This window comes from Motacilla alba, chromosome 11 (assembly GCF_015832195.1).
Source record: "Motacilla alba alba isolate MOTALB_02 chromosome 11, Motacilla_alba_V1.0_pri, whole genome shotgun sequence".
Classification (NCBI taxonomy): Eukaryota; Metazoa; Chordata; class Aves; order Passeriformes; family Motacillidae; genus Motacilla; species Motacilla alba.
The window spans coordinates 5,313,444-5,333,926 of NC_052026.1; the positions used below are offsets into that span (position 1 = coordinate 5,313,444).

The window sequence follows — 20,483 nt, forward strand, 5'->3', positions numbered from 1 at the left end:
GATTCCCTCAGGCTTCTCATCAACTCTTTCAGCTTTGCAGAAGAGACCCACAGAGAGATCCACTCTTTTGGTAGCTCAACTGCAAGAACTGACTCGGGACAAAAAGCAACTGAGAGGTGACAAATTGCTCATTCCTACTAAGAAATGTGAAAAATAGTATTTTTAATGTCAATAAAAATTATTTCCCATTTTTAGAAGAAACACAAAAATGATGCCTTTCAGGCAGACTGAGCACAACTAATGACTGCTCTACAGCCCATAAAATCAGTGGGTTTTGTTGATTTCAGAATTGAATCTGACAGAACTTAGGAACTTTACATCTGCTCATGAAGAGTGGGAGGAAAATTATTCCTAGTGATCTGTCACATTAGACTATCAGAATGTCATGCTCCTGGTATCCCCCATGTCAGAAGAATGGCATATTCAGAGATGATGAAAATGGCAAATGACTTCCTAACCATCACATCAGTGGACAAAAAGAGTCCTCTAACAGAACAATAAGACAATTTAAGTGGAAAACAGTGAGGGGGGAGCACAATACTGGAGTGAACTCTTATTAGCAGCTTTCTTAACTGCTTCACTACTGGCTTTTGAACTGTAACAATGAAATTAATCTTGCCTTTTTCTGAAAGGAATTATGTTCAACTCAGACTAGTTATTGCAGAAACAACTTCTCCATCAAAGCACACTCCGAATTTTCTGTCTTTGTGACTACAGATTAAAAGAATGGTTTGCCCATTAAAGCAGTGTTCTAAATCTCACTGTTATGACAGAATGATAATCTTGTACATGTTATTGATTTAGGTATGTTTTATGCATTTACATTTAAGTATTTGATAATAAAAGAAACTGTTTCTGGAACAGACAGAAGACAAACCAGGTACTTGACCATTTAATAATTCTGTACTATAGAACATACGAGATGAGGCACAGCAATAAAGATTATGATTATTTCTGCTCCTACAAGAAATCATTACACAATGTGACAATCTGCATTTTATCCACAACTTAGTTAAAACCAAAAGAGACAGCTCCCATTTCCACAAAATTATGCCTTTAAATAATACCTGCTACTTACACATACAATCAGATAAACATATGTATCTATGAACAACTACTTTGGATCAAATAAGCTCAATTGATCCTTCACAGACAATTCCATAGGCACAGCTATCCTCATTTTGAAAATTCAGTTACAATTCTTGTATGTAGTTACTAATAAGGCAACCCTTCTAGGAGAAAGGAAAAATTTAATGCAACTAAAATATGCCAAAACATTGAGAAAAAAATTTCTTACCTTAAATGAAATGTACAGTAATGTAATTATTGGTATAGAATACTTAATCACCTGTGTCTATGAAAAATTGAAAAAAATTTGGTTATTTTAATGATACATTTAATAGACTTAATTTTTAATGTATTGATATCTGAAATATTTAACATGTAGTGGAATTTAAGAGATTGAATTTTAAGCTCATATTCTGATTTTATTTTCAACTAAAACCCTAATTACAGACCCATCACAAAAGATGGATTTACATCTTTAAATCTCTATTCTACAAGGTGGAAAACATTGTCACTCAATATAATTGACTGCAAAGGTCTTCTCAGACTGCTGATGATTTCTTAATATGGAGATTTTTTAATAAAATTATGGTTATTTTTCACAGCCACATCTATATTGCCATCTAGTGTATTCCAATGGAATTGTTTAATATAGAAACTACCAGAAAATCCATTTTACTTACTAAATCTGTACAAACATCCTGCAGAGATACCTGGTCTGAGAGAACTACAAGCAATATTCAGCCCTGAGCCTTGACTTGGTTCAGATGCAGCCCAAAGCCCAGTGGATGAAAGGCTGTGAGTACAGTGCTCACCCTCTGGGACGTGTAGACATGGAGACACTTCAGGATGAGTTTCCAAACCTCTGTACTGCACAGGCCAAAGGACGCAAATACACACATGTGGGATGTCCAGAGGTACTTCATCCTGGAAGAACACAAGCTTTTCATGATCATTTGGAGCTTTGCAAAGCTGCTCGTGAGAGCAGTCAATGGCTAGAGACATTCTGAACAGAGTTCTCTTGGCCTTTCGTGCCTCTGAAATAGCAGCACAGGACCGACACTGCACTTTGCTATGCACTCTTGAGAACATCTCTGTTCCCAAACTTCCATTCTTTCTGGCAGAATTTTGGGAAATGCCTCAGTCTACAAGTAGAAACACACCAGGGAGAGAAAGAATGTTCATGACCCTATCAGTTTGTGGTCAATCTATTTTACACTCTTATAAAAAGATATTCAATCATCTAAACAAGCCCTTAGAATAAAAAAAAATGTACCTCATTGTGCTTAATGCCAGACATCCAAAAAGAACTGTGTGAACTAAGCTGTAGGCAGCATCAGGCTTCAGTGTCACTGTATATTCTTCCATTTTGTCCTTAAAATGGACTTGATTTGAACCACTAATTGAAGAAAAAAAAAAAAAGAGTTATATGAAGTTCTGTAACATATTTCATATAATTATTTTAAAAAGCACAGAAGCTTCCTGGGGCCAGAAACAACAACCTTTGCTATGAGCCCACAACCTCACAACCTTCTATTGTATCTATGATCTAATTTAGCCTGATGCCACCAACCTGATGCAGCATCAGGTATTTCTTTTCATGTGCAGATTTCTGGAAATGCAACGGGTGCAAATGAGCTGGATTAGAATGAGATAAAATTCTTTACACCAAGGCAAGCTTGGTTTCTTGCCTGAAGAAACTACTCTCATGTTCAGAGGGCTTTTGAGGAGAGTGCAGAATTTAACTGTGATTTGTGGGGTTCTGCTGGTCTGTCTTGATGTCACCAAAACCATAGACTGGACGCAGAGTTAGGAAAATGAGCCCTGAGGAGAGTGGTTTTTGCTTGAGGTGTCCCTCGTGGAGGGCCCTTCAAAAAAACAAAAAAAAAAAAAGGAGAAAAGGAGCTGCTTCAGTTTGTGGGGTTTTCTCTGTTTTTTTCAGAGCAGGGGATAAGTGAGATAAATGCATAAAAAATTAGGGGCATGTTTGAAATAAGAGCTTCAGAATCTTTATTTTTAAAGTTGACTGATCCAGTAAGTTTTTTAAGAGGCTGGTTGAATAGTACCAAAATTATTTACAGATTACTGACATTTGACAATTACTATTGTAATATGTAATTGTCATAACATAGTTTTGGAATGTCTTGGGATATTCTCCCTTTCTCTTGCTCTCCTTTTTATCCAGTCTTCCCTAAAATCTCTGATAGTGACACTAGTCAGGTGACACTCCTTGAATTTTTGCTTAATCAAGTTTTATATGATCCCTTCTACCTTTTGCCCAGGTTGTACATGTAAAACTGAGAGCTATATTATGAACCTTTTTTTTTAATAGCATTTCTGTTTGATTTTCTTCTGTGTTCTGTAGATACCTCAGAATCCCACAGATTAGCTCTGGAAACTGCCAGCAGTGATGCACAGTTAAAGCTCCTGCCCTTTCATGCAGACCACAAAGTTCATTCATATTCCAGCTCATTTCTGGGAAGTTTGAGGGTAACACCTAGGACATCTGTGATTGTGAGTGCTTTACACAGGGAAAATGGGATGAACTAAAGAAACTAATAATGTTTTAGATAAAAGCATCCTTCCCCCGCTTCTCCTCATCTCAAAAAACCCAACCAACATTATACATACTGCAAAACTTCAACAGCAAAGAGCTTGACTGAATCTAGGGAAGGATGTTCCTTTGGTTACATTTTGAACTTCAACATGAAGTTACTTATTCTGCCTGATTTCTCTCTCATACACCTCACTCCTCAGTAGCTGTGCAAAGCAATCCTGTATTTGCTGCTGAAGCAAATACAGTTCCAATCAGTTCCTCAGCCAGCTGAAGAAAATAAAATTGATAGAAATGTGAATTATCTTAAAACTGTATTTACCTGAGGTTCCGAAAGGCAACAATTACAGCTGCTACTGTCAGAAGGAAGAGAACAAATCCATAGACATAAAAAAGTAATGTACTGGAGAGTCTTGAGAAAGTGTTTAAAGGTAGCAAACCAAAGGCTTCTTCACAAAGATACAGGTTAGCATCAAAATCTCTAAAATAAAAAAATAAACACCTTTGTCCATCATGTATTTCATAATTCGATGTCAAAAAGGATCAAAGTTTCCTTTCTTCTCAAGAAATTATAAAGTCACAGTTGTGCAGATTATTCTTAGGGCAAGTATAACAAATGAGGTAAAACTGTGATTTACTGCACACATTTGAAATAGGAACAACCTGAAGGATTCAATTAAAGAAGTCAAACGAAACAGCAAAACTGCAGCTAAATCGTACCTTGTTGCTCCAAATCCAAATTTTGCTTTCAGGAATTTGAATATGTGCTCATCTGACTCAAGATTAAGAATTTTCTACAAAGGGGGGAAGAGAAAGGAAATAATATTTAAAATACCAAAAATATTGCACAATGAACAGCTTTTTTTGTCATTTAAATGAAACTGTAAAGCAACACAGGCTTACTAAGATGGGTGCTTTGCAATCAAAGAAGCATTCAGTTTGAACTGCATTCATTGAAAAGAAAATTCAGTCATACACTTTGCAAATGCTCAACAGTACAGATCTACAACTGACATGAAATTACAGGTGAGCTTCAAGTTAACACTTGGTTTGGTGTTCATTTATGACGTTTTCGAATCCATATATCAAAGGTTAGCAAAATTATCTTTAATTTCTAAAGTGCAGTTTCTGAGATGCAGAGAAATCTCACTGCAGTTTTTGTTTATTGATATTCCTGTAGATGGTTAACAAGTAGCTTTTAACACAATACAATGCGCAATTTTTGATATTAAAAATTATTTGCCTACCTTAACGAATTTATTTATGAGGAGAGTCAAGCACAAGACTAGTAGAACATGGAGGATAAGTTTCCCAAGCCTATTAAGCAAGCCACCCTTTTTTAGGTTTTTCTACAAAGAAGAAAATATTAGTATTAGTACTTCAGTCCTTTTTTTATTTTAATGTATTTGGAACAAAAGCAACACAGGCTATTTAAAACAGCTCTTCTGCTAGTCCTGAGCAGCACCGACTTTGCATTAGGGGCATTTAAGCAAAAATGCACACAGAACCAGGTAGGCAGAATAAAGCTACACTTCTTGCACAAAACTGAAGGGACGATGTCATAAAAGCTTTGATCAGGCAGAGTTTTGGAAGCAGCCAAACAGCCTTTCTTTGGCAGCAGCCCTAGTGTACTTACAGAACTTCCTAATTTCCACAGTCTTGTGTGCCTTACCTACTCATTACACCTTCCACTAAACAGGGCAAAGGGGTCTTCTGGCTCTGTCAGTTGATAGGATTTTGAGCAATTTTCCAGTTACAAGCTCCAGATGCAGATAAGCAGCTCAGAGGTAACTGGGAATAGGTGCAGACAATAGGAATGCCCCTGTAAACTCCTCTATTGTGGTCAGAGGCTGTCACCAATGCCAGAATCAGAAAAAAAAAGAACTAACTACAGTAAAAAAAACCCTAATATTTGAAAGAAACAATGGATTTCAGGAAGCTGAACTCAACATGAGCCTAGTTGTCCTTGTTGTTTCAGATTATTTTGTTGGAGGCAGATCCATAAATTCAAGCCAAGTCCTGTTGAAACAGGTGTAACGTCCATTTATGCAATTTTTTTTTTCAGGATCCAAACTGCAGCTTGCACGATCATTATTGTTAATAGCAATCATGGAATTATGATGTCTGATGTGCTTGGTTAAGCTGCAGTTAGTGTAATGGAATTCATTATTTGATCAGGCAATGTTTGGGTTGCTGTATGCTATAGTAATTCCTCTAATTAGTATTACTAAATGAAAATTATAATGCATCTAAATTACTCATTCACAGACACACACATATATAAAAATACTCTTTATTTAGTACTACAGAAATATTTTGGTACCTACCTGGATTGTCCTTGCTATTAAGACAGAAACATTAAAACTTATAAGTAATGATCCAAGAATCATGGAATTGAAGAACTGTAGGACACAGACCAGCAGCAACCCAGAAATCTGAATGATATAGAGCCATGTAACCTGTAACAATAACGAGATTTTTATGCCTACAAAACTTTACAGTCACAGGTGCTTTTCTCTGAATATGCTTTATAATTTATTTCAACATCAATTATTTTTGCAAATAATCTATCATCTTGCAGTGGATCATTACATTTAAAGCTATTACTGTATTCTTTTTCTACTTATGTCCTGAACTACTTAGGTTAACATTTTATGCCCATTTTGTACTTAAGGAAGCCTGATCCTCTAATCAAGCAGATTAACTGCTGATTATAACTGCAGTGTGAGGAAAATATTAATTACTTAATATTTGAAAGATGTTTTTTATTTTCTTTAGTCCAAGAAATGTTTCTGCAGCCTCTGTGATGTCTTTATGACCAGAGAGTTATGGCTCAGTGCAGTTCAGCAAACAATCACCTACCTTCTCAAACTTTTCAGTAATGGCTCAGTATAATCCCTTTCAGGTTATGCTAAACTATTATCATGTTCAGCTCAATGTAAGCACTAAAACCCAGCTGATTTTCTCACAGTGGTACCAAAATATACATTTTACCTCACACAAAGGTCCCAAGTTCAATCTTGTGCTACAGCAGTGATGTAAATCAGTATCAGAAAGCCCAACAAACTCCAACAGTTCTAAGTAGTGCTTTTTTGAAAATGAGTACAGACACAGTGGTGTGGTGAGTCTGTTTTGGAATAATTCAGGATGAAGCTGGTAATTTGCTGACTTTTAAGGTAGCTGACCAGTCACATTAAATGTTGACTTCAGCTTGCAGCTGCAGATATAATGAAGAGTTCAGAAACTTAAGTAAGCCACATTTATCTTGATATGCAGGCCCCATACTCATTTTCAGTAAAATTAATACAATCAGTAAAGTTCAAGTGTGCTTCAAATTTAAAATGAATGTACATGAATTACTCTTCATCCTCCTGTAACCTTCCCTTAAGTTAGAACCTTTTTCAACCAGTGCAAGCTTTCACCATGCCTAAAATGATCTTGGTAGAATTTCACAGCAATGTTAATATCAAAGACAGTGTTTTCATCTTCTACAGTACACTTCTGTTTTGTAAGATTGCCTGTCAATGATCCCTGACCTTCTTAGTAAGACTTATTTTGTGGCTTATCCAGCTCAGCAACACAGCAGGGGCAATGCTGTTATTTTGTGGTGAATGTCAATGCAGGCAAGACAACTGCTTCTCCCCAGCAACCTGGTGTTCTGCATCCTCCTGCTGTGTACAGAGCTTGGCCCTGACTGGCAAACGAGGGTGCACAATGCTTGAGACAAAATTCATGCACTGCTTTGACTTCAGCTTACACAAAGATTTCCTGTGGTACGTTTTTCTTCTGGCAACTTTGAGAGGCCACGCTAAAGCTGTGGTATCAGATCAACTGTTAGGATGGTGTTTGGAAGTGTCAAATAGTGTCTAAACAGAAGCAGACAAAAATTAAATAGACGTGAACTGGTTCAAGTGAACAAAAACCACAAATGGCGTTGTTTCCATCGTTTACTTTCACACTTGCAGGGTTTATACACTGTGATTACTTCACTGCACAAGGCACACAGCACAATCTATTACTCTGGACATCCAGGCCACTAGTTTGGAAAACACCTTCAAAACTGTTGGCTTTGTGAAGGCAAAGAAACAAAAGTAGGTTCTTTCCAAAGAGAAAGTTACCTTTGCAGTGGGAAGCATGTCCAAGCAGTCCAGTATGAACAATGCCAATGCTTGTATCAGCATCATGAACTGGTTAAACTGCCAAGTCAGGCTAAAGAGAAACGTTGCTATGAACACAGCCATGAGTGTGAGCCTCTGCAAGGAGGGAACAAAGTTTTATTTTATACTTTTCTTCATTAAAACACAAAAAAATCAAGAAAAAAAAAAACCCAAACAAACCAAACCAAAGCCCACCTTAATCTGGTTTTATTTTAAACCACTTCTAAAACAGTGAATTTTCTAACTACAGTAACAGCTTAGAGGATAACAGACATTTTATTAGAGTTATAAATTCTTGACTTATGCCTGTGTTTTATCACTGTAATACCAACTGCAAGAAAACAGTGAGATCTTGCATAGTTTCAGCCCCCAGATTAAAATGCAATGCCTGTGGCACAAATAGCAGTTACTTGATCAAAATAAGGAGTGGTAACTTAACTGTTGGTCAAAGAAACTGTATCACCCATTTGCTTTAATTCTTGCAGATCAGGACAGTTCTCTGTTACTGAGTTTACTGTGTCATACTTGTCAGAAATACTCACTTCTTGAGCAGGCTGTAAATGAGTTCTGAGCAGGTATGTGATGGCTGCTATCTGAACAGCAAAGAATGGCAGCGCCCAGTTCTCCCTTAAAGGAATGGTGAATTCTACCCTTGTAGTATCTACTCTGTACAAAACAGAGTTTCACAAATTTAAAATCAAACCAACACTTGGTGACAGACAGCTTGCAATGACAGGCATCTTTGTGCTATTTTAACTCCTTTTTTATAAAAACGGAGGCTCTACACTCCAGTTCCTTCAACACAGCTGGCTCTGAAAATAAATCACTGTGAAAGTTCTGCAAGTTATCCATTGTTTCTGCATCTCAAATGATGTACTTCAGCTTCACTAACTGTAAAAAACATATACTATGGATTATATCTTACGTATGAAGCCCAGCTGGGGTAATTTAGAAATGACAAATACACCCCAAACCAAAAGCACTCGCAAAATCCAGCTTGTGGATTTCCACACCACACGTCATGTTACTTCATTTTTTGGTTTCCAAATGCACATATAAGACTATAGACAGAATACAATTTTCACTGTGATCCCAATGACTTGAGCATGAAGACAGTTTAATTGCTTATGAGCTTTTGGTCATGTTTTGAAACTTTTGAACATAAGAAGTATGTGATAGAAGAATTCCCCAAAGAATGGTCATTTGCAAAACCTGATTTAAAAGTTAAAAACAAAGAATAATTCTCTTTCTCTCAGTGTAGAGAAAATATTTGCTAAAACGACAAGTAAGCAACATATCTGAAACATGCTTAGCTGGAGGAAGAACATGTCTAAATGGAATTACTCAGTAGCCTCAAATGTAATTAATCTGGACAGAAAGTCTTTATCCAAATCCATTCTATGCACTTATTATATTGCATAAAGTAAACAAGCCCTCACTGTTCACCAATTATTAGAAAGAGGGACAAATTTGCTCCAGATATACTATAAATGGAAGAGATGACCTCATGAAAGAAATGTGTGAAATACTGTACATTGCAAGTGGCTTTTAATTACTTTTATACTTGGAGAAAGAAACATCCTGCCTCCATACACCTGTAATTATTCTGTAGTGAATGTGCTTGCAGATAAATTCCTGTAGAGCTGCTCATTAACATATCAAACATTTCTGGTAGAACCAAGGCTCTTCTTTTAATTTCTTGAGTAATTTACAGGTAACAGCCAATGTCACCAATCTTAGCTTCATGCCAGCAGCTTAATTCTGGCAGAAAGCCAGTTCTTAGGTTTTTATCTCCAAGCTGGTAACTCTTCAAGTGATAAAGCACTAGAACAGCTCAATTACCATGTTTTTTCTCTGAGGCTGATTGCGGGAGGTGGCTACAGGAATAAGGGGAGAGAGAAACTGAACTTAGATGAGCTGAGGCTGTGGAAGGAACCCCTCGGGGCAGGTGTGGGGCAGTGAGGAGACACCTGAAGGGCTTTCATGCAGATGTCTTTGACACCTGAGAGATCCTAGGCTAGGAGAAGACAGGGTACATCACCTGGAGCTCCAGACACATCTGAGAGATGTAGTCCACTTTCAGAGACCATTTTAAGACAAAATTTTCTACTCAAACTTCCAGAACCTTTAAAAACCCAGGCTGATACATCAGCTCATTTCTGATTATTTTCTAATTACCTTTTGTTATTTAAATATTCTTTCCATTTTCTGGCTAATTTGAGAGAGGCCTTATAGTTTCATGTTTTGTCCAATTAATCATGCAGTTAAAGCTTTAATGCCTTACCTTTGAAACTAGGTAAAATTTTAGAAAGATTAAATGTTTCATCTCACTTACCTGTTTGTAATATACCAGCAAGCTGCCAACAACCCTGAAAGCCATGTTCCACTAAGAAGCCAGCTTGTTACATATAGAGCAATGACATAAACTGCCTGAAGTCCAAACAAAGTGTAGATATAAAAATAAACAGGCTCTAGGTATTGCTGTAAAACACAAGAATACTGATGTTGACATTAAACCACTCGCAGGGGGGGATTATACTTAGTATGAATTAGGTTTTGCTTTCACAAATTAAAAAGGTATCAGGAATATTTCTAATTAGAAAATATCTACAAAGGGGAGCTATGATTCACTGCGCAATCTTCATAATGCACTTACAATCTAAAGCCATAAATAAATGCCTACCTGAATTGGAAGAATCCTATACAGAATGCTGAGAAACACCTCCTGGTAAACATTCATTCTTTCAAGTATGTTAATTGTCCTCACAGATTCAGTTTTATTGTCATATACTAAACCATGTAAACCTTAATGATAAAGAGAAATTGAAATAGGAGATTGTCATTTTCCCCCTCCATCTTCATTTGAACAGTGAATAACTTTTTCAAAGGTATTTTAGGATCTCTCATCAGAAACTGCAAACTTTGAGTCAATGATTCAGATCATATTACCTCTGAATCAACATGACCTTCTGAGGTCTTCAGCTTCCCTGCTTCAAATATGACTCACAGTGCTAATTCAAGTACTATATATTTAGTAGTGTATAAAACATTTATTTTTATACTTCCATCCCCAGCATAGAATCTGTGGTACATTCTGGATCCTGAAAACTGTCCTTGGCACTACTTTATTCACAGGTGAAATTATTATTGAAAAATGTGTAGTATAAGCAAAATTGCTAAGGAGCAACAGCTAAATATCTAGAAAACATGAGACTGTCTGAGAAAGCCCCATCACTGTATATGATTTCCTTGGAAGCTGCTCCTTGTGTCACTTACTGTCCAGGAATAAAGCAAAAAACATTGCCCCTTCCCAGAAATGGCTCATACCTCAAATTAAACAAGAGAAGAATAAAAATGAAAGTAATAAACTGAATAAACCAGCAAGCTGAAACCTGAACAGATATGAAAGCTGTCTCTCAAAGTGATTGCCTTCATCAGCATGTGAAGGTGTGGCACAGAAATCAATGCATCATTGTCAAATTTATTATGTCCATAACTTAGTGGCTCCCTGGCACAGGAACAGAATAAATCTGTCTCCAATACAATTGTTACACTATCTTTCATAATTATGGTATGCCTTGTTATCAATTATATTTGAAAAAATAAAACCCAACCAAACCTACGAATAATCAGCTGCAAAACTTACTTTACAGTTTACAATACCTTGCTGAATGGAAGCAGCCTGAATCATCTGTTTGTAGTAGGAATAATAAAGTCCACACTCAGTTCTGAATGAAATTTCTCTTTCGACCTCCTGCAAGTAAAGTTCAACAGTAAATTCACTTTTCATTTGCTTTTTACCATCATCCAAAGCTGCCTTGAACTCCAATTCCTGCAGCACCAGAGAAAGTGACCTCCAGAGAGGCTTCAGCCCTTGGGTTTCACATTCTAAGCAACTCAGTTCAAGCAAAGGTGAACATACATGGACAAATGAGGGTGAGAGGCAGACAGCTGGGGTGTAAATGACTCTTTTAACTGGGGAAATGTACAAGCTCTTTGTGATTCTGATATGCTGCTAGGAAATACTTTGGGCATTTCACTATTTTGTTGTAATATGCCAAGCTTAGACTGGCCCACAGCTGGACTGTAAAGCTGCATCTCCCTGCTTTGTGCATGTAACCTTTTCTCCCAGCTGTAGTTATCCCATTGTGTTCCATGGCTTTGGCAGCTCCAGGCTCAATTAATTCAGTGTGCTGTGAGGGGGCTGCACCGTGGAGCCAGGGATATTTCAGCTGGCAGGGGATGCTGCTGCCCACTTGTTCAACACTGCTTCTTGCAGGAAGCCAGCTGGCATCGCTCTCATTCTTAACCTACAGGTGAAAGGGAAAGGGACTCTTTACTTGGCTTTAGGGCTAGGTGAACTCCTTATTTCTAATTAAAAATGTTTAAATTTTTAAAATTATTACTGGATACACTTCAAACCAGGTACATTTCAAACTATGCCTTTTTCTTAGCTGATATTGCAGCAGATGGGGTCTAGTAAGATCTGAAAGCTCTTTGCTTTGAAATGCATTTCCTTTTGTTATCTCATTAGTTGTGAAGACCTAATAAAATTTAACAAATCCACAGCTTTGGGCAACCACATTAAAACAAAGATGGCATGAACAACCAATCTGACGAGAACTAACAATTGTCTTGTGCAGAATTGTTCTATTATTAGTGATCTTTTTAGTAATTTGTATAATAACATCCCAGCAAATGTACCTCCTAAGCAGTAAGTTAGAAAAGGTCTCTATCCAGTTAGAAAAATTTTATACTGAGGTTTGAAAATCCAATGAAATCCCTGTGTGTGGTATATGCAAGTCACTAAAAAATTTGTGTGATATATAAAAATAAACTTATTAATTCATCTTTCTGTACAAAAGAATGTTACTGAAATAACAGAATATTACTTTTCCAGAGACTTTTATGAATGCCATTCTTGTTAATGCAACCTTGCACAGAAGCCCAAGACTTTCAGCTTTCTCATACAGTCCCAATTCTTATGCTGGAGCAGAATCAATTCTATTTCAGAGCTAATATAAAGTTTGAAAAAACCCCATGTTCTTCTCTCCTCTGCTGCCCAGTGCAGGTTCTTATCTCAAAGCATGTGTTTTATTGAAGTCACTTGTTGACAAAACAATATTAGTTCTGGTCTGACAAAAGTCAACAGATAAAACCACAAGTGATTTAATCTAAGCTCACAAACTCTCCAGTTGCCGTGTGACATATAAATCATCATCATACCAAAAGACACACGCTTAGCAAAATCAGAGTGCTGGATTTTAAACAAGCTCTAGTTTCAAATTCATCACTACTGGAAAGTTTTCTAATACCAAAAAGTGGCTGACTCTTAAATGCTCACAAAGAAAAAAAAAAAAGGGAATGCTAACATTTGGAATTTATTAAGGGGGAGAGAGGAGTCACAGAGGGGGATCTAATTAGCAAAAATGCATTCAAACATGATTAATTCGTAATCCTGGCACCAGCTGTATTCAACCAAATGCTATACTTTATGAGACAAACACCAGTGAGTTTTACATCTGTTTCATGCTAAGATAACATCTGTTTTATTCACCAAAAATACTTTTCCAGTTCTACAGCAATTTATACTTTTCCTAGCATTCCATGTCAATAAAAACATACAGATTTACGGGTAAACATTGTGAGAGCACATGCTTATCTGTCTGTATATTCACTTTGTGAGGTTGTAACAAAGAAGTTATCACTGTCCCAAATGAAAAATAAAGAACACATTCCTCTGGGACACACAGAGAGCTGCTTATTACAATAATATTAAGCATTCACAACCAAATACAAAGGACTTTCTCTCAAGGGCAGTGCAAAATTTTAGAGCTTATGATTCTTCAAACTCCTTAAGCAAGTCCTTCAGAATGCTGAGCAAGCAGCCAAAGTCTGAGTTGAGTTTTTCTATAAATAATGAGCATAAATAAAGCTCTAATTACTTTTTTTTTTTTTTGAGATAGCTAAAACAAAATTTGTGTAATCGAAATGATTTATTAGTTTTTCAATTTAAGACCAGGAAGATTTGAACATTTTCTCAACAGCCAGCTGCTGTCAATGTTCCCAGTTGAGAACAAGCCTTTAGCAAATGTATTTAACCCTTGAAAGTTCTCCTGGCTGGTAACCTCAAGCCCATCTCTTTGAGTGGTGTGCTCCAGATAGATCTGATCCAGAGTAAAAGTACCCCTAACACCCTGACAGGCACTTCTGTGCAGGAGTACTGCCAAAGTCCTGCATGCCCTCCTTCCCTCCATGCCTGAGCATTCACTTTGTGCAGTTCTCATCACCTGTTTCCCTGCTTTTCTTCATACAGTCATTTTGTTTGGGGCAGGAAGGGACCTGAAAGCCCATCCAGTGCCACCCCCTGCACCATCCCAGGGTGCTCCAAGCCCCAGCATCCAGCCCGGGGACATTTCCAAGGACCCGAGGCAGCCACAGCTGCTCTGGGTTTGCATCCAAAATGTAGAAAGGGAAAATATGAGCACTTCACAGACTGAATCCTGCCATTCCTATCCCAAAAGACAATCTTATATCTTCATTGCTGACTTCCTGCAAGCAGCAATTTTATTAAAGGAAAAATCAATATCAGTATCTAAATGCTTACTCAGAAGGGATGAAGAAGAAATGAATGCTCTGAAGTTTATCTGTTTTTCTTACAGTCTTAATTTGCTATGTGTCCTTGGCTTATTCCTATTCCAAGTGTCTTCAGAATATGCAGTTGAACAAGCAATGGCTGACAGGAGAGGTGGCCCCTCATTTTCTTATTTGCATAGCAGATTCTGTTCCCAGAAGATGCTACACTGGAGGGGCAGCCACTAAACTGCTACCGAGAATCACTGAAAATAGACAAGCCATTTCAGATGTGTTATGCCAGAACATTTACAGAAAACTGAGAGAGGATTTTTGGATAAGAAATCTGTTTTGACTTCCACCATCACAAACAGAAATGTTTGTTGGTTTAATGTATGTGAGAAGAGATTCAAAATTTTTTCTTAAATATTAGTCAATCAATTTAAGTGATTATAACCTGTGATCCCTGCTGGAAGGGGACACAGAGTCCTGACTAGGTGCCATGATGTGCTGAATCTTTTCTGTTTCATTTTTGTTTTTGGTCATTCTTTCAGGAAATATTTAAATTAAAAAATAAAAGGAACAATTGTGTACTTCCTTCATTGCATAAACCACTCTTCAAGATGTGCTTTTTCAGGGTTTCTGTTAAGAAAACAATTGTACATCTTTCTCCTGTGGCCATGGCTAACGGATAATAGCAGGCACATTTACCAGCAAACAAGAACAAGCCTCACACACAGAGCAGCAGCTGAAATCAATGCACTGTTGAAAGCCATATTCAAAATACAGCACAACAGTTGAACAACCACCAGACAGTTTTTCTTCTTGGGTGAACCATTGCTGGAAGACACCCAAATCTGAACTGGCTTTCGATGAATTGCAATTGAAATTACAGAAAGGCAATCACTGCAGGCGTGTGTGCAAGTCCTGACCCCAATTATTTAGGAGTTAGGAATCATGACTTTGCATAATAAACTCTTTTTACTTCCCATTTTTAGGGTTGAGTACAACTGCATACTTTTTAAATATGCAGTTGTAGTGTTCATGTACCAGTAGTGTCTTCAGAACCAAAATTCCACCTTTTGCACCTAAAAGGTGCAGGTACAAACATCTGCAGAAGTGTTAGAAAAACACTGCAGACCTTCTTCAAAGAGAAGAGTACCTTCATATAGAAGAAAAGATGACAAAACAGGTCTCCCATTACATCTCTGTATCAAATTGCTACACAGACCCTTCTTATCATCTGACTAATTGTAGCTTATTGGATGAAAGGAACAAAATTCAGGGGAGATTTCAGCAACATAAATCCTCAAATTTGCCCCATTTACAGCCAACTCAGGGTGACTGAAGTTAGTAGTTTAAAATGCATGGAAATAGAACTGATTTAGAATTTTTCTGTGTTGCACAGTAGTGGTGATGCTCTACTGTATTTCACAGGCATGGGGGTTAATAACACATTGGATGTGCAATTGTAATGCATCCATTTATTCTATGCTATGTTTAATGAAAACATAATGAAATGAGATCACCTCTGCATTTCACTAATCAAGGCATAAAATAATTGTGGGGCAAGGATTAGACTACAGTTCTCCCTTCTGAGAATCTGGGCAGGGGTATGAAATAAAATAAAACTCACACTTTTCAAACTTTTGGAAAGTTCTGTTAATACCTGCAAAAATAGATGCTTTGGCCAAACTATAAAATGCTAAAGAAGAAAGCACCTTTTCCACTAATTTTCCATGTGATTTTTGAGGGTCTTATCTTTCTTAATATATAATATGTGCTGTAATGAAAAGATTAGCCAGTTGAGAAGTGCTGGAAAACATGTACATACCCCTGGAGAGACCACACTCCTACACACAGGCACAGAGACAGCCAGGGATTGATTTACAGATATTGGGATGAGCCTTCCTGCCTCAGCTCTGCAGGAAATTTCAGACTCTTCATATGCACTCTTCTCTTCCCCTGCTACTCCTAAAGCAGTATTTTGTTTAAAGTGAGCAGTGTGTAATCTCCACATGCACGCTCTGGTGGAGATCACATCCCCCTGAAGAAGGGACACTGTGGACCAGGGAGCATCTGCAGCTCTTTCTCCTTTACCCTGCTGCTAGATGAACTTAATGCTTCTAGAATCTTTCCATCAAATTGGCTGAAACTGCTCTTGTTGCAGCGTTAGCAGCTATCCATCACCCCCATGGGATGAAATAACAGCTACAAAGACAACAGAATCCAGACTACAGAAAACTAGAGAGGCTTATTTCAGTTTTGATATCTAGTGGCATTCTAGTGTACTTAAAATGAAAACAGTAATTATCAAATAAAATTACCATTTCACCCATTGAGGGGACAACTTGAATATAACTACAGAACTGCTTATTTCAGTCAACTCTGTGCTGCTCTGGGGCAGGCTGACAGAATAAAAAAGATGCATCCATTATGTTCACACATTGCCACAAGCCCATGCCTGCTTGTACTTGGCAAGATTCACCACCTTGAAATTATTCACTACTTGCTTTTGGAAGGAAAAGGCAAACCCAAGGTGCACCTTCAATATATTGAGTACTCAATATATTCAATATATGTATATTGAATAAATTGAATATATTGAGTACTTAATATATTCAGTTGAGTACTCAAAATATTCAATATATTGAGTACAACCTCTCTATACAATCAAGGGAAGATAAGGGTGGGCACAACACAGTATGATAGGTATAACACAACAGCAATTGTTGCAGGAAATGCAAATTATTTGTATTAGGGGAATATAAATGTTTCTGGGCCACAAAAAGTGTGTAGCATAGAAAAGACATATCGCACCAGTTAAATAAATGTACTCTTTGAACACCACAATACACAGACCTAGCAGAATGGATCTTAGGCATTTGAAAGGGAAATGACTCACCTGTTCTTTTCTCTGGTTAAATTTAGCTGTGGGTACAGCTGCATTATTTTCTCTGCAGTGATTCTACAAAAAAACTAGTCAGTCCTGGGTCTTGGGAATGGTTGGGTTGACATCAGTGAATGGCAGAAAAATGTTTTGAGGTTTGCACATTTAGGATGACAATATATAAAATTAGTTCTGAATACCAAGAGACAGTCCCTAAACTGTATTACAAAATAACATTACAACAGTGGAAATACAATTCAGGAATGGTGTGCCACGATTTTGCACATTTTTTCTTTTAACAGTTGGTTTTTATTTTAATTTTAGATTGCTTTGGATAAAAGTAAGATGGTTATAGAAAAACATACAGTAAAATGCTGAAATTCTATTGTAGATAAAGATCAGTTTTTGAAAGAACCATAGCTACAACTCAGGCAGGAGCTCTCTAGCAATATTTTTAGAGAAAAAATTGGGGACAGGTATTTATAGAACTGATGAAGTATGGTGGGAAGGGAAGCACAGCTTTTTTTAAATTTAATTTTTAAAAATGAAATATTCTGGTCTTGAGCGGGTTGCAAGACAAATACTCAAAAAAAATGAAATTTCATAATGCTCATATTAATGCTCCACAAAACTACTGATGAAACTAGGAAAATGATTGTTACCTTGATATTGGAAAACCACAGGTCATTTTCATGCAGTGTAGCTACATAAACAGAAGTAAGAAGTCCAAGAGAGATGGCAACAATTCCACCAACAGTTACTGAGAGTATGCTCCACAGCTTTCCACCTGGAGGATCTTGGAAGAAAAATATTTCAGTCTGTAAGTGTGAAACATATTACTGAACCTATGGGGATTTTGAAAAGCCATTTACCCATTGCCTGTGCTAGAACAGTTTACATTCTGCAGGTAACAGGACACCTGGTTTTAATACATCTTTTGTTTTTATTTTCTCACATAGGAAAATCAGAGTATTTCATTTACACACAAAGTGAAACAAAGTGTGCCCTAACTGGCATACTTTAAATTTAAGAACACAATGATCCTATACAAGTTTAGCTCAATGCCATTAACTGATTTGTAAATCTGAATTGAAATATCGTCCAGAACTTTTTAAATTCAAGCAATACAGCATGACTGATGACAAAGCAAGAAATTCACAAGAAAGGTCTAAAAATAGCTGCCTTTTTGGGGGGGTTTGCTCAGTTTTTGTAAAAAACAACAGTGAAGGGTCAGAAGCCTCACTAAATACCCACAAAGAGACTGAACAGCAGCCAAAGCAGCCTTTGATGATGGTGTCATGCTCTGAATTGCAGATGGGCTCCTGCTGACACAGGAGCAAGGGCAGGGATGGGATGATGGCAAAGAAAGGATCTGTTCTGCCCTCCAGGCCTTCACTGCGCACTTACATTCCTGGGGGTTTTGTATTTTCAATGTTAATGTAAGGTTTAACATGGATTTGTGATCTGGAATTGTATCTTTGAAATGGCTATTTCATGCTGTGTGTGCCATCTGCTTAAGGGTTCCAACTGCAATTCCATGCAACTGAGGGCTGGGCTGCAGGACAGCTCTGACCACGGGTTCTTGCTGTATAGAGCCTAAGTGTATTTGTGCAGAAACAACAACAGAACTTTCCTTTCATCTGCCCAAATGCAGAGAAACATTTAGAATTTAGATCAAAAAAATCCCTTAAAATAAGTTAATCTAAAAATCCCTCCCAACAACAAGGAACTTTGTCGGCTCTAAAGCTGTAATTCCATACAAAAATGTTGTCAGAATTTCATTACTTAGACAGATCCTGGAATTAAGACACTTAATGACTCTCTTTTAAATTTACCTAATCAGTTAAATTCAGATTTTCTATGCAACCTGCCTATTTTTAAGTACATTTCATCAGTTGTCTTCAAATCCTTTTGTGTTACCAATGATTTGGACTGGGATTCTTTGAAGAACTTTGGATGGCTACATACCAGCTGACAGTGTATCACCAATAATAAATTGAAACAATTGTTCTTACCAATCTAAATTAAGATTTTAAAACAGAGATAAGATTGGCATGCAGCAGTCTGCATGAGACCCTCTGGCTCATCCAATTAATTCTGGTGATGTTCAAGTATGGAAATGCATTTGACACACGCCTAGCTCTGAGATGTGCTTAGGACGGATCGAAACCAAAACACTACTAAAAAGCCATAATGTCACTTTGTTTTTCATTACCCACCAGGCAGAATTTTCCCATCAGGCTTCACATTTGTCTCCTCTGAAGGCTGATCTTCAGCTGCTTCTGTGCCTTTTCCAACCCTTCTCTGTCTTATGGTTGTCATGGTGTCAGTCACTTTAATTCATTATTCTTCAGCCTGACTCCTAAATGGACACACACAAGCAATGCATCTTCCTACCCAGGCAGTCACTTGACACTGTATGAAATATGTGAAAATAAAACTACATCGTACTGACATCACAGACTCTGACTTCTAGAACTCTACTGTACATAAAGGCTACCTTATCACAATGCAAGGTTTTTCTTTAAATCTGTACCACTCCGCAAATTATAGAAAACATTATCTTAGAATTATAAAGACTAATGCTCACCACTTTACATACTCTTGAACAGGTTTTCAGAATGATTTGTTATTTTGACTGCCCTCAGTTTTTAGCCTTTGACTCAAAATGACAAATCAAAGACAAATTAGTTTTTTCAGCCTAATTTAATTGGGTGCCTAAAAAATGAAGCCAGTATTTAAATCCTGACTTTCAGGAAACACCGAAAAAAAGGGGGTCAAAAGATGCAAAGCTGACGCCAGAGAACACCTGTGTTATAAAAAACTAGAAACAGCATTAAAAGAACACTCGATGTTTTACACGCCCTAGAATTTGAGAGCATCGCAAGCCCAACAGCTCGGCCAGTCACTGCCCTGTCAGCGGCCAGGTGCTCTCGGCTGTCCGAGCTCGGTGCATGCACAGAGCTGCTGTCACCTGGGCAGTGACGGGCAGTGACAATCCATCTCTCCCGGCGGGCAGTGACAATCCAATCCATCTCTCCCGGCGGGCAGTGACAATCCAACCCATCCCTGCCGGCGGGCAGTGACAATCCAACCCATCCCTGCCGGCGGCACCGCCCGCTCCGTCCCGGCAGCAACAGCTGCTGCCGGTGCTCCACCGCTGGAGCCGGCTGCTGCGGGCGGAACGCCTCAGCCACACAACTTTGTTTAGAGCTTTCGCAGCGGATCAGCTTCGCCTCCTCCT

General features: G+C 37.7%; 1 protein-coding gene across 3 annotated transcripts in view; it reads right to left on the bottom strand.

Annotated features, from left to right (window-relative positions):
* The window catches only part of DPY19L3 (dpy-19 like C-mannosyltransferase 3), a 35,075-nt gene that overhangs the window by 14,026 nt on the left and 566 nt on the right, over positions 1 to 20,483 (bottom strand). For 2 of the 3 annotated variants that reach the window (XR_005258243.1, XM_038147897.1), the window contains exons 2-15: positions 19,459 to 19,601; positions 17,902 to 18,035; positions 11,440 to 11,530; positions 10,460 to 10,581; positions 10,112 to 10,257; positions 8,319 to 8,442; positions 7,738 to 7,872; positions 5,947 to 6,078; positions 4,867 to 4,968; positions 4,340 to 4,413; positions 3,942 to 4,100; positions 2,342 to 2,464; positions 1,881 to 1,992; positions 1,298 to 1,354 (exon numbers count right to left, since the gene is read on the bottom strand). Coding sequence is in view for 2 of the 3 variants with exons in the window: in XM_038147897.1 (XP_038003825.1) it covers positions 1,298 to 1,354; positions 1,881 to 1,992; positions 2,342 to 2,464; positions 3,942 to 4,100; positions 4,340 to 4,413; positions 4,867 to 4,968; positions 5,947 to 6,078; positions 7,738 to 7,872; positions 8,319 to 8,442; positions 10,112 to 10,257; positions 10,460 to 10,581; positions 11,440 to 11,530; positions 17,902 to 18,035; positions 19,459 to 19,561 (1,614 nt within the window). In the remaining variant the exon portion in view is untranslated. Of the gene's footprint in view, positions 1 to 1,297; positions 1,355 to 1,880; positions 1,993 to 2,341; positions 2,465 to 3,941; positions 4,101 to 4,339; positions 4,414 to 4,866; positions 4,969 to 5,946; positions 6,079 to 7,737; positions 7,873 to 8,318; positions 8,443 to 10,111; positions 10,258 to 10,459; positions 10,582 to 11,439; positions 11,531 to 17,901; positions 18,036 to 19,458; positions 19,655 to 20,483 lie in introns of all 3 variants that reach the window. The other variant, XM_038147898.1, reaches the window with a different exon arrangement.